Source organism: Protopterus annectens, chromosome 9.part0 (genome assembly GCF_019279795.1).
Source record: "Protopterus annectens isolate FY-2018-M chromosome 9.part0, PAN1.0, whole genome shotgun sequence".
NCBI lineage: Eukaryota > Metazoa > Chordata > Ceratodontiformes > Protopteridae > Protopterus > Protopterus annectens.
Window position 1 is genome coordinate 1,508,286,901 of NC_056743.1, and position 12,855 is coordinate 1,508,299,755.

Sequence of the window (12,855 nt, forward strand, 5' to 3'; positions counted from 1 at the left end):
CAGTGGTCATACCTTGCTCTCCCCATGCATCATCCCATAGCGATCAGCAAGGCTTGCAAGCGGTCCCTCTTGTGGTGGCTCCACTCCGCGGAGCTCCACGAGGGTCGCCCATTTTGTGCTTCTCCCCTCTCGCCACGGTGACCACGGACGCCTCCGCCTCGGGTGGGGGCACTTTGGGCGGACAGTCCAAGGCACGTGGAGCGATTCAGAGACCTTACTGCATATCAATGTTCTAGAGATGAGAGCAGTGCTCTTAGCGTTGCTAGCACTTCAGGACTTTCTTCCCTTGGGAACAATTGCGATTCAATCGGACAATATGTCTGTTGTCTGGTACATCAACAAGCAAGGGGGAACAAGGTCTTACCCTCTTTGTCGAGAGGCCATGAGAGTTTGGGAATGGGCAATCTCCACCAATCGCTTTCTCATAGCAACGCACATTCCGGGTCGGTCCAACATCCTAGCGGACAAGCTCAGTCGCACCATTCTGACCCCTTACGAGTGGTCTCTCAATTGTCAAGTAGCAGAACGTATTTTCGCACGGTGGGGAACCCCTTCTTGCGATCTTTTTGCTTCTCCCTCAAACACCAAGTGCGACAGTTTTTTCGCTCTAATACCTCCTCCCGGAGGTACCCCAAGAGACGCTCTGGTGCATGCTTGGCCACCCGGTCTTCTGTATGCCTATCCACCCTTGCCTCTGATGCTGCAAGTTCTTCAGAAAGCCTCTCGGGTGGGTTGCAGAATGATTCTCATTGCTCCATTCTGGCCTCGACAGATCTGGTTCCCCTTCCTAAGGTCTCACTCGGTGAATCCTCCTTGGATTCTAGATCCCATTCCAGATCTGATATCCCATCCATCCTGCATTCCTCCTCCGAACCTGGACAACCTGAAGCTGACCGCTTGGCTGCTCCAGTTCCACTCTTGATAAGGACTCGGTATTTCTTCACCGGAAAAGGCAATTTTGGTGGCGGCTCATAAACCATCCACTAGAAAGGCTTACCGAAGCAAATGGAAACGTTCTCTGTGTGGGCGGAGCGGCAAGGCCTAAATCCCTTCACGGTTCCTCTCCCTGTAGTGCTTGATTTTCTAACCTCTCTCTTTAATGATGGTGCCAGCAGTTCCACAGTCAAAGTTCAACTGGCGGCAATTTCTCACTATCACATTGGTCAAGAGTCTAATCCTCTTATGTCAGCCAAATTGTGCAAAACATTTCTTAAAGGTACTTTCCTTCTCAGGCCCCTATAAAGCAAGCAGTTCCTCCTTGGGACCTTTCTTTGGTCCTACAGGCCTTGACCGCTCCCCTTCGAGCCCGCGGCTACGGTGGATCTTAAATTCTTGTCCTACAAGACAGCCTTTTTGGTAGCCATTACATCAGCCAAGAGAGTTTCTGAACTTCAAGCTTTATCAGCTAAACCTCCTTACTTGGTATTTCATCCGGACCGTGTCTCCCTCAGGACCAACCCGTCCTTCCTTCCTAAAATCGCTTCTGAAGCAAACATCAATCAATCCATTAACCTTCCTGTTTTCTTCCCTAAGTATGAAAACAAAGGTGAATATAAGCTACACTCACTAGATGTTCACAGGCAACTTAGATTTTATCTCAACAGGACAGCTGGTCATAGGCAATCCGACCAGCTGTTTATTTCCTTTGCAAAATTCAATTTGGGCAAGCCAATTTCTAAAGTTTCTCTGTCCCGCTGGATTTCACAGTGCATTTTATTGGCTTATCAAGCGTCAGGAAGGCCCGCACCGGGGGTTGTTCATGCCCATTCAACCCGGTCAGTATCTACCTCGGCAGCCTTCAAGGCTAGGATTCCTCTAGATGATATTTGTGCAGCAGCCACGTGGGCTTCATCTCATACTTTTATTTCTCACTATAAGTTGGATCTTGCATCTAGGGTAGAGCATCCTTTGGCTCAGCGGTGCTCGGAATATCCTTCCATGATGGCCGCCCAAGATTCAGGTAGCTGGGGACTCTGTCCCACAGGTTGCAGACAAATGAATATCCTACTTCAGATTTAGAAGTTATGTACTCACCATAACGTTCCATCTGAGTAGGTGTATTCATTTGTCTGCAACCATCCCGCCCTCCTATCCCCCTGGCCTTTCAGTTTCCTGCATATTCCTTGTTACCCTTTTGAGGGTATTGTTGCTTTGGCAAACTAGATCTGAGGTCATGAGGGTAGAGCAGGGCATTATGGGTGAGGGGAGGAGCTGAGAGCTTGGATCCATAGCTGGATAACCATGCCGGTTCGGATCCGATATCGGATCCATAACCCACAGGTTGCAGACAAATGAATACACCTACTCAGATGGAACGTTATGGTGAGTACATAACTTCTAATTCATCGTGCATACAGCTGCAGTCATAACAGATGGGTTCTCCTGCCGTCAGGCGGGTCCTCGGTCGGCCAAATTCCAAAGTCTAGGTCCGGCGTCGGTTGTCGTCGCTTCTTCCCTGACGTCAGTGCGACAGGGGTATAAAAGAACCAGCTGACGCCATTTTCTTCAGTTTTTCTTGCCGCGTGGGACCCAAAGCAGAAGCAGTTCGCAAGTGCCGGTCGGCCAGCTCCTGAAATTACGAAAATTTTGAAACCGAAGTCTTCTTGAAAGCTAAGTACCCCGTTGGGGAAACTTTTCTTGCCTCAGACCTATGTCAGACAAAGTTAATAATTGTATTTCATGTGGGAAGCAAATACCGCATAAGGATTTCCATTCCCTCTGTATTCCTTGTTTAGGCCCAGACCACAACGTCTCGGTCTGTCGCTTTTGTGCTACATTCAACAAACGCACCATTAAGCGTCGGGCGGAGTTCGCCCAGCATTATTTTGGCAAAACATTTAACTATATTATGTCGTCGGATACTCCGACTCCAGTTTTGTCTAAAAAGCGCAAAGATAAGGACCGACACACGAGGTCCGCGGCCTCTACTGACACCACGCCAAAGCCGACTACACGTGGTCCAGTTCTCAGCGAGGCGCCTATGCAGCCCCTGACTACCGACGACACTTCATTGGCGGTGTCTCCTGTGCCCGAGGTCGCAGGCTCCTCGGCCCACACCCCGACTACAGATACCGAAGCCACTCTTGGCGGTGACTCTCAAAATGTGGATAGGTCTACCTCCTCTCAAGGTGTCTTCAGACCTTCCTCTTCTTTTTCCATCAAGGCTTTCACTAAGTCTAAAGCAGCCATGCATTCTAAGAGACAAGCTACACAGGGCCCATCTCCAGGCCTCATGCCTAAAAAACAGATGCTTAAAATGGCTGAGGATTTAATTACTCTTATCAGGGATTCTCAAACCCGGACAAAGGCCCAGAGTGGAGGAAGAATCCCTCCTCTGATCAGGGCTCCATTATTTCAGAGCACTCTGATGATCAGGAACATTCTTACTCCCCTTTTGAAGACTCTGATGCAGAGGAGTCCATTCTCTCTGTATTCCCTCCAGAGGATTACTCATTTGGGGAAACTTTGCATACCTTAAGGGAACACTTCCACTGGGAAGGCCAAGATTATTCAGATTCCAAGAAAAGGCTTAGGGAATTTCTCTTGCTACCTCAGCACAGGCCTCTGGCTATACCTCCTGTCTTGGACATACTAGATGATGTGTACTCGGAGGCCTGCCTTAACCCGGATTCTCTACCTCCAGCCCCAGTCAAGCCTGACAGGTACTACAGGGTTCCTGACTCACACCAATTTCTATACAAAAGCCATGCTGCTGACCCAGAAACCATCTCACAGGGCCCCAAGGGAATTAAGGCCTCCACTGCTAAAAATCCATTACCTTCCGAGAGAGATTCCAGATCCTTAGAAAGGTGGGGAAAAAAGGTATATACCTCGGCTACCTTAACCATGAGGGCATTAAACTGTCAGTTCCATATGCTAAAATACCAAGTTTTTGTTATCACAATTGAAAAGTAAAATGTCACAACCTGAACAACCAGATTTGAAGGAGTTGCAGGATTTGATGCATAGTGCAGAACAAGTGGGTAAACATACCTTACAATGTGGTTTTGATGCTCTAGAGGCCTCATGTAGAGCTGCTGTTACAGGATCAGTCATACGTAGACATGCCTGGCTCAAGGAACAAACCTTGCCAGATCATGTCAAAGCTAAATTACTAGATGCCCCTCTACAAAAGGATGTATTATTTGGTGCTAATGCTGAGGAGGTATTAAGGAAAATGGAGGAAAAGGCTAAATCAATGCAAACTGTGAAAGATTTTCTACAGGTACAACCCCCACGCTTCAGTAGAAATTGGCCTTCCAAAATTGGTCCTTTCCAGCCACGGACAGACCCCAAAGAGGTAGATACAGGCGCCGAGGGGCAGAGGACAATCCCAAGGATCGTTTAGAGGCAGACAATGGCAAGCTCCTACACAAAGAGGTGGTGAGGATAACTCGCAACCATTCAGAAAGCAAGCCCAATGACTTTCCCTTTGCATGCCAAGCAAGACTCAAATGGCAGCACCCTTAGGCGGAAAACTGGCATTATTTTCAAAAATTGGCATATTGTCACAAAAGACAAATGGATCCTGGACATTATAAACAGAGGCTACAGATTCCATTTTCACACCCTTCCAAAATGAGAGGCATGCCAAACCTGCCACACAATCAAAGGGCAGAGGCACAAAGGCAAATTACAGATCTCATAGACATGAAAGCTATTCAAGAGGTACCTCACGCAAACAATGTCAAGGTTTTTATTCCAGACTATTCCTGGTACCAAGGAAGGGAAAAGATTGGAGACCTATTTTGGACCTATCCATCCTAAACACATTTCTACTGCACAAAATTCAAGATGCTCACTCTACAGCAGCTTCTTCCCATGCTGGGCAAGGAGTCTTGGCTGGGAACATTGGACCTCAAGGAGGCATACCTGCATGTCCCAATCAGACAAAATTGCAGAAGATACCTCAGATTTCTTGCAGGTTCAACCCATTATCAATTCTCTGCATTGCCCTTTAGCTTATCTACTGTGCCCAGAGTATTCACGAAATGCCTGGCATCAGTAATTGCCTACTGCAGACTTCAAGGGATACAAATATACCCCTATTTGGACGACTGCCTGATCCAAGCGGACAGCAAGCACATTCTTCTAAAACATCTGGCTTATGTAATAATGTTGTTGAACTCTCTGGGATACACAGTCAACAAAAAGAAATCAAAGCTAATACCCTCTCGGAAAATAATTTTCCTGGGTGCCAACTTGGACACAAACACCCAGATGGCCTACCTCACGCCAGAGAAGCAGGGGCAACTAACTCAATACTTCAGAGCACTAGCAAATTGCACCAGGCTGACTGCAAGGAAAATCCTGCAGGCTCTGGGATTCATGGCATCTTGCATCTTACTAATCCCATGTGCAAAGCTGCATATGAGGAAACTTCAATGGTACCTGAAAAACCTATGGTCTCAACACAGCCACAGTTTGGAAACAATAATACCACTAATTCCATGTCTTCAAAAGGAATTTCTGTGGTGGGCTCAAGCATGCCAAGCAAACACAGTTCTCCCATTCAGCAAGCCTCAAGCAAATCAAGTCATCACAACAGACGCCTCGGACTACGCCTGGGGGGTGCACATGACAGATCGGTGCATTCAGGGCAAATGGTCCCAAAATGAAAAGCACCTTCACATCAATCAAAAGGAAATGCTAGCAGTAATAAATGCTATTATAGCTTTCAAAGACCTTCTGCAACCAGGTCAACTATTAATAAGAACGGACAACACCAGTTATGTGGTACATAAACAAACAGGGAGGAACACATTCATACCCCCTATGCAGACTGGCCGTGTCACTTTGGAACATGGCCATGGACTTACAAATCGAACTACAAGCACAGTACTTGCCAGGCAAGGAAAACACACTGGCAGACAACCTAAGCAGAAATATGATAGATCCACACGAATGGAAGTTGCATCCTCAAGTTTTTACAGAGATAATCCAAGCATGGGGAAGGCCAGACATAGATCTCTTTGCCTCCCACAAAAATCACCAATTGACAAAATTCTGCTCAAGGATTTTCCATCCAAAGGCCTGGAGAGTGGACGCTCTCTCTTTCAGTTGGACATCAATGACAGTTTATGCCTTCCCACCTCTTCCTCTGCTGCCCAAAGTTCTATTGAAAACCAGAGCAGACAGACCAAAGATTATTCTCATTGCTCCAGACTGGCCAAGACAACACTGGTACCCACTCCTGAGGAGCCTGACTCATTCCCCACCATGGACCCTGCCTCTAATGCCTCTTCTCCTGACTCAGCACAGCTTCAAAACTCTTCACAGTCAGCTAAAAACACTCAATCTAGCCGCATGGAAGATTCCTTAGCATCACAACAGACCCTACTCTCCAAGGAGGTGCAGGATGTCATTTTGGAGGCCAGAAGGCCATCTACAAGGAAAGCTTACTCCGCAAAATGGAAACGGTTTTGTGTCTGGAATGAGAAAAAGGGCCAGGATCCTGGAAAATTGAATTTACCTCAAATATTACAGTATCTAGCTGAGCTGCTAAGCAGTGGACTTTCATTCTCCTGCATGAAAATCCATGCCTCAGCCATTTCTGCAGAATACAACACTGATCCACCCTTATTCTCTCACCCCCTCTTAAGACAGCTCCTCAGAGGGGCTAAGAATCTAAAACCCCCGAGGAAACAACCAATACCTGCTTGGGATCTCAATTTCATTCTGGAAAAACTGACCTTGCCTCCTTTTGAGCCAGCTGCCTCATCAGATTTGCAATATTTGTCCTGGAAAACAGCTTTCCTTCTGGCTATTACCTCAGCTCGTAGAGTTTCAGAACTACAAGCTGTCATGGCTGTGCAGCCTTTTATCATCTTCCATCAGGACAGAGTTTCCTTACGAACCAACCCATCCTTTATGCCAAAAGTGGTATCCAGGGTAGCTTTGAATCAGGCCGTACACTTACCTACCTTTTATCCTAATCCTCAAAACAAAGGGGAGAGATTACTACATTCCTTGGACATCCACAGACAACTGCGTTATTATTTGGACAGAACAAAGCCTTTCAGAAAATCAGAACAGCTCTTTGTGTCCTATGCTATAGGAGCTCAAGGAAAGCCAATTTCCAAACAGACAATCTCAAAATGGTTAGCCCACTGCATATGCTTTTGCTATTCTTTTCATGGCAAAACTGTACCTACAGGCATCAGATCTCACTCCACAAGGGCCACGGCTACCTCTGCAGCCTTTCTCAGAGGAGTTCCTACCAAAGATATTTTAGAAGTAGCCACTTGGAGTTCTGTGCATACTTTCTCCAAGCACTACCACCTTCCACTATACTCCAAATCTAGAGCGGGCTTTGCCACTGCAGTCTTGCAGGGCATTCTGGCTCCTCCTAGTTCCACCTAGTGCCTACCACCCCTTTCTTAGCTTTGGGATTCTACCCATCTGTTATGACTGCAGCTGCATGCACGATGAACATAGTACAGTTTTGTACCTACCATAAATGTAGATGTTCGAGTGCTAATACAGCTGCAGTCCAGGTTTCCCTCCCTCCTTCCCCTCTTGGGACAGGCCTATTGGCTTGAATATCCTCATGCAACCAGATTGGGGTATTCATTCATGATGTATTTGCTTGCACTACTGTAATTTGTTTATATGGCATTGCTTTATTACACTAATTTATGTATTGCCTTCCTTCTGGGGGCACCTGACATCTGGGGCAAGAAAAACTGAAGAAAATGGCGTCGGTTGGTACTTTTATACCCCTGTCGCACTGACGTCAGGGAAGAAGCGACGACAACTGACGCCGGACCTAGACTTTGGAATTCGGCCGACCGAGGACCCGCCTGATGGCAGGAGAACCCATCTGTTATGACTGCAGCTGTATTAGCACTCGAACATCTACATTTATGGTAGGTACAAAACTGTACTTTCTCATCTCCTTCCAGCACGAAATGCAGCAAGTTCTTTGCTCTGAACCCCCCTCAGGGGGAAGCCCCCAGAGACGCACTGATTCATGCTTGGCCTCCTGGTCTACTTTATGCTTATCCTCTGCTACCCCTCATCTCAAAGTTTCTTCAGAAAGCTCGCAGGCTGGGGTGATCCTCATCACCCCATTCTGGCCTCGCCAAGTCTGGTTTCCCTCACTATGGTCTCATCTAGTAGTTCCACTATGGCCATTGGATCCAGTTCCAGATTTTATTTCTCATCCCCTGGAGATTCCTCACCCGGACCTGGACAGTCTGAAACTCACTCCTTGGCTGCTACAATTCCCATGATTATTAGGACTCCTGGTTTATCATCTCCTGTTAAAACCATTTTGGTAGCAGCTCACAATTCTTCCACTAGAAGGGTATACCGTAGCAAGTGGAAACTGTTTTCCATATGGGCCTCACAGCGGGCATTGGATCCCTTTACTGCTCTTGTGTCCGCAGTATTAGTTTTTGGTGGGGAGTTTTCAGCAGGGTGCCAGTTCCTCCACTGTCAAAATCCAGCTGGCAACAATTTCCAATTTTCATGTGGGGGTAAACATGACTTCATTAGCCTCTTCTAAACTTTGCAAGACCTTTCTTAAAGGTGCCTTTCTTCTAAGACCCCCGGTAAAGGATCCTACGCCTCCGTGTGGGACCTTACATTAGTACTTTAGGCTTTAGTCTCCCCTCCATTTGAACCTGCAGCTTCGGTAGGTTTGCAGTATCTGTCTTGGAAGACTGCCTTTTTGGTTGCCATTACTTCTGCTAGGAGAGTGTCAGAACTTCAAGCACTATCCATCTAAGTTCCTTATATGATTTTTCATAAGGATAGGGTGTCTTTGCGTACTAACCTGTCATTTCTTCCCAAAATAACGTCAGAAGCCAATATTAATCAGACTATCAATTTCCCAGTCTTTTTTCCTAATTTTCAGAATAGGGGTGAATATAAATTTCATCTGCTGGATGTGCACAGGCAATTACGATTATACTTGGACAGGCCAAAAGCTTTTCATAAGTCTGATCAGTTATTCTTTTCTTACTCAAAACCCTTTTTAGGAAAACCAGTTTCTAAGGTGACGCTTGCTCGTTGGATTTCCTAATGCATTATTCAAGTGTATTCTGTCAAGGGAATTTCCCCTCTAGGTCAGGTAAAAGCGCATTCTACCAGATCTGTGGCTACTTCAGTGGCCTTTTGGTACAGGGTGTCGCTGGATGATGTCTGTTCTGCAGCTACTTGATCCTCATCTCATACCTTCATTTCACATTATAAATTGGACATCGTATCCAGGATCAGGGCATCCTTTAGTTCCACTGTGATCTGGAATATCCTTCCATGAGGGCCACCCAGGTGGTTAAGTAGCTGGGGACTCTGTCCCACAGGTTGAAGACCAAATGAAGTCAACTACTTCAGATAAAGAAGTTATGTACTCACCATAACTTTCCATCTGAGTAGTTGTACTTAATTTGTCTTCAGCCATCCCCCTTCCTTCCCCTTACCTTGTCACTTTGTGCTGGCTATATGCAGATAAAGATACCTCAGGGATGTCCTGGGTTTTGCTTTGGTTCAGGATTTTTGGGTTGTCAGTAGTAGTGAGGTCTTGTTGTGTCGGGTATGAGTTATGCATGGGGCAGCAAACTCGATCTGAACGGAAATGGGAGACTGGGCATTATGGGTAAGGGGAGGAGCTTGGTAGCTTGTATCAGGTGCTGGATATGCAACTTTGTCGGATCAGAGACCCACAGGTTGAAGACAAATGAAGTACGACTACTCAGATGGAACGTTATGGTGAGTACATAACTTTTATCTCTCTCTGTCTGCCCACCCCCCCCCCCCCCCATGAATTGTTTAGATTGATGGGCAGCATTTATTTTCACTGTTTTATGTCTCTGTGGTGCTTATTTGTTTTGTATGGTTAAGAGAGAGTTATTGAAGAGACAGCCTCATCTTGATGCAGATATTAGAGGGGGTTCCCAGTCACATTAAATGTGTCGTTAAATATGAATTTATCAAAATTGGTTAAGTTTCTCACATAGCTGAAATATAGGGATTTGGGGACCTTGTGGTATTCTCTGCTGATGTAGGTGTGGGGGCTGATCACTGAGATAGTCTGGGAGGGTACTGGCTAACTTAATTTTTCAGGGTTGGTTGAGTATATGCAGTCTAGTATGAATGTTTTTGGATAATTTGTCAAATTGGGTTGATTGTTGGATCAGGTTAGAGATTAATATTATGTGGGGTGGAGTTAGGTTTGTTTCAGGTCCAGTCTCTGTTAAGGTCACTGAACAGGATTATTTCTTGTTTGAATGTAGATAAGTAGCTAAGTATGTTTTCAGTAGTCTTGGCGTTTTTTGGTGGATGAAGGTGGAGGTGGCTACAGAGATTATGATTTCTGATTGTTTAGCTGGTATTTGGCTCTTAGTATCGCCTTACTGCTGTAGTTTACAATAGTTGGGAAGTGAGTATGGATTTGTAAGGTGGCGTGAAAGATGATTGCCATGTCCCCAGCCCATTTAGCTATTTGGTCTTTCCTAGTAGTGTGTAACCAGGAGGAATGATATATTAATCTTTAATTTCAGGTTTTAACCAGGATTTGGGGATAACTAGGGGTTAATCAAATTCAGTCCATGCATGAAGGTCTGCTGTCTTATTGCAGATGCTTCTGGCATTAATATTATATGTATTTTTAGACTGGAGAAGGAAACTGGGGTTCATGTTTTAGGATTGTTGACAAGGTGGAGTATTTATGCCGATGGGTTGGGTGTTTGGTTTGTTTAGGTGGAACTTGGTTGAGGTGCACATTTCCACTTTGTTAGTTTATTGGGATGGATGATGGAATTTTTGAGGTTATGGAGTAGTATTGATACTTTTTTGCACTTGAGTGTGGGGTTTTGTATTTGGTATAGGTTAGTAATGTATATTTTAGTAGGGTTTTGTCTATGCTGAAGAGGAATGGCCAAATTAGAGAGTTGCATCTATGGATGGGGGGGACTGTATTTTTGTGGAGGACTTGGTTTTGAGCGTAGGTGGGGCATGATTTATAGGTAGTTAATTGGCTTAGGATAGTTAAAGTTTCTATTTGGGAAAAAGGTATCGCAGCAGTCAAAGACTGAGGAGCCGGAGGTGTGGTGGAATCTTGAAGTTTTAGTGTTTTTTGGAATAAAGGCTTGGATTCTGTCACACCTCCCTCTCATTTGTTATGACTACTGCGATACCTTTTTACCGTGTTAAGTGTTTTTCTCGATACCGCTACACTTTTGTGGTTTTATTTCCTATTAGGGAAAGTATATGTATATGCATGATGAGAAGTGTGAAATAGTTGTATAGAAGAGTTATAGAAAGGAAATGAGAGGAAGGAGGGAAGGTACAAAAAATATTGGCGTACACCTTTTGGGTAGCGGGTTCATAAGAGAAGGATGGGGAAAAGATTGTTTGCTGGTTTATAATTAATTAGTTATATTTTTCAAAGTCTAGCCAGCTGTTTTGGGATGAAGGGATAAAGCCGTAACCATGACCCAGGTGACCATAGTTCAACTAGCAGGCTGGGCAGTTGGACACATGTTGGAGCTGGTATGGGTGGAGTGGGGATAGTAAGACATAAGCGGTCTTATTACTACTGCATATGGTTTAAAAGTGATTGATTGTCACAGCTTTCTTTTTTTTTAATAGATGATTTCCGTATTTTCTGTGGTGACCTGGGAAATGAGGTGAATGACGACATCTTGGCACGTGCTTTCAGCCGTTACCCTTCTTACTTAAAAGCAAAAGTGATCCGGGACAAAAGGACGGGGAAGACAAAGGGTTATGGGTTTGTCAGTTTCAAGGATCCTAATGATTATGTGAGAGCAATGAGAGAAATGAATGGTGGGTATAAAAGCTTTTGTTTTATACTGTATTGGCAACATTTTCACAGTTTTAAAATGTTCACAATTTCCTTGCACTCTTGCTTCCGTGCCTGGGCTGTGACTTTAAAATGGCCCAGTGGGATCAGCCCCTTAATTGTGAAAAAGAAATAAATTGCCAAGAAGAATACTTATTCACCATGCCATAATAAACAGTGCATAGAAGTGCAAATTTTAGGAGAAGCAGAAAATCCAAACTGAGAGTTTTTTGTGTGAAATACCAAAATAGCATACTGTGAGAAGTTGTCATTGCAGTGTGTCGATAATAGATATGGAAAACAGAAAATTAGATCTGACATTGGAGACCTTCCTTGATGGGTCACTGGTTGGTGTTATCCTCCCCACCAGTCACTGCAGCATTTTTTCTTGGAAGTCTCCATATTACGAATTTAAAAGATTGGTGCCAGTACACGTTTTAGTATCATTCACCAGCTATGTAAGTATGCCTGACAGTTGAGCTGCTAACTTTGATTCTACTTCTTGCACAGCCCACATCTCAGTCATGACTCGTATGTTTTTGTTTTTCAGAAGTTCTTCAGTTCAGTGTCTCTTGAAACAACTGTCAGAAATTTTTCTGTGGTCAACAACTTGCAAGTCAAGACCAACAGTGGCATTCCCTTGTTGCTTCAGAGAGGAATGTGCTGTAAAGTACTGCCATATATTTCACTGTTTCACTCAAACCACTTGCAGAAATCAGGGGGTGAAACTCCAGGCCTAACTCACTATTAGGAGAAAACATACCTAGTCCCAGTTCCCAACTGGAGCACCTTTAAGAGGACCAGTGCTGAGAGTGAGTGCATAGTCCAGCCAATGACTGTGCTCAGAGTGTAGGCTTAGTCCAGCCATGCCTGAGGAAAGTCCATTGTAAAAATGGTCTTTTGGAATCCATGAGGGTTGAGCTTGTCATCAAATTGTAAGTTCTTGAGCCTAACTAAGCCTGTCCTCCAGTATGAATGGTGAGGAACTATGACAAAGTGCAACCTAGGTGTCTGCTTTGGGGGGGTGGAGAGGTATGGGATGTGGGCAC

General features: G+C 45.1%; 1 protein-coding gene across 1 annotated transcript in view; it reads left to right on the forward strand.

Annotated features, from left to right (window-relative positions):
- RBM42 (RNA binding motif protein 42) overlaps positions 1-12,855 on the forward strand; it is a 918,806-nt gene that overhangs the window by 823,240 nt on the left and 82,711 nt on the right. The window contains exon 8 of the mRNA XM_044084450.1: positions 11,596-11,790. Coding sequence (XP_043940385.1) covers positions 11,596-11,790 — 195 coding nt within the window. The remainder of the gene's footprint in view (positions 1-11,595; positions 11,791-12,855) is intronic.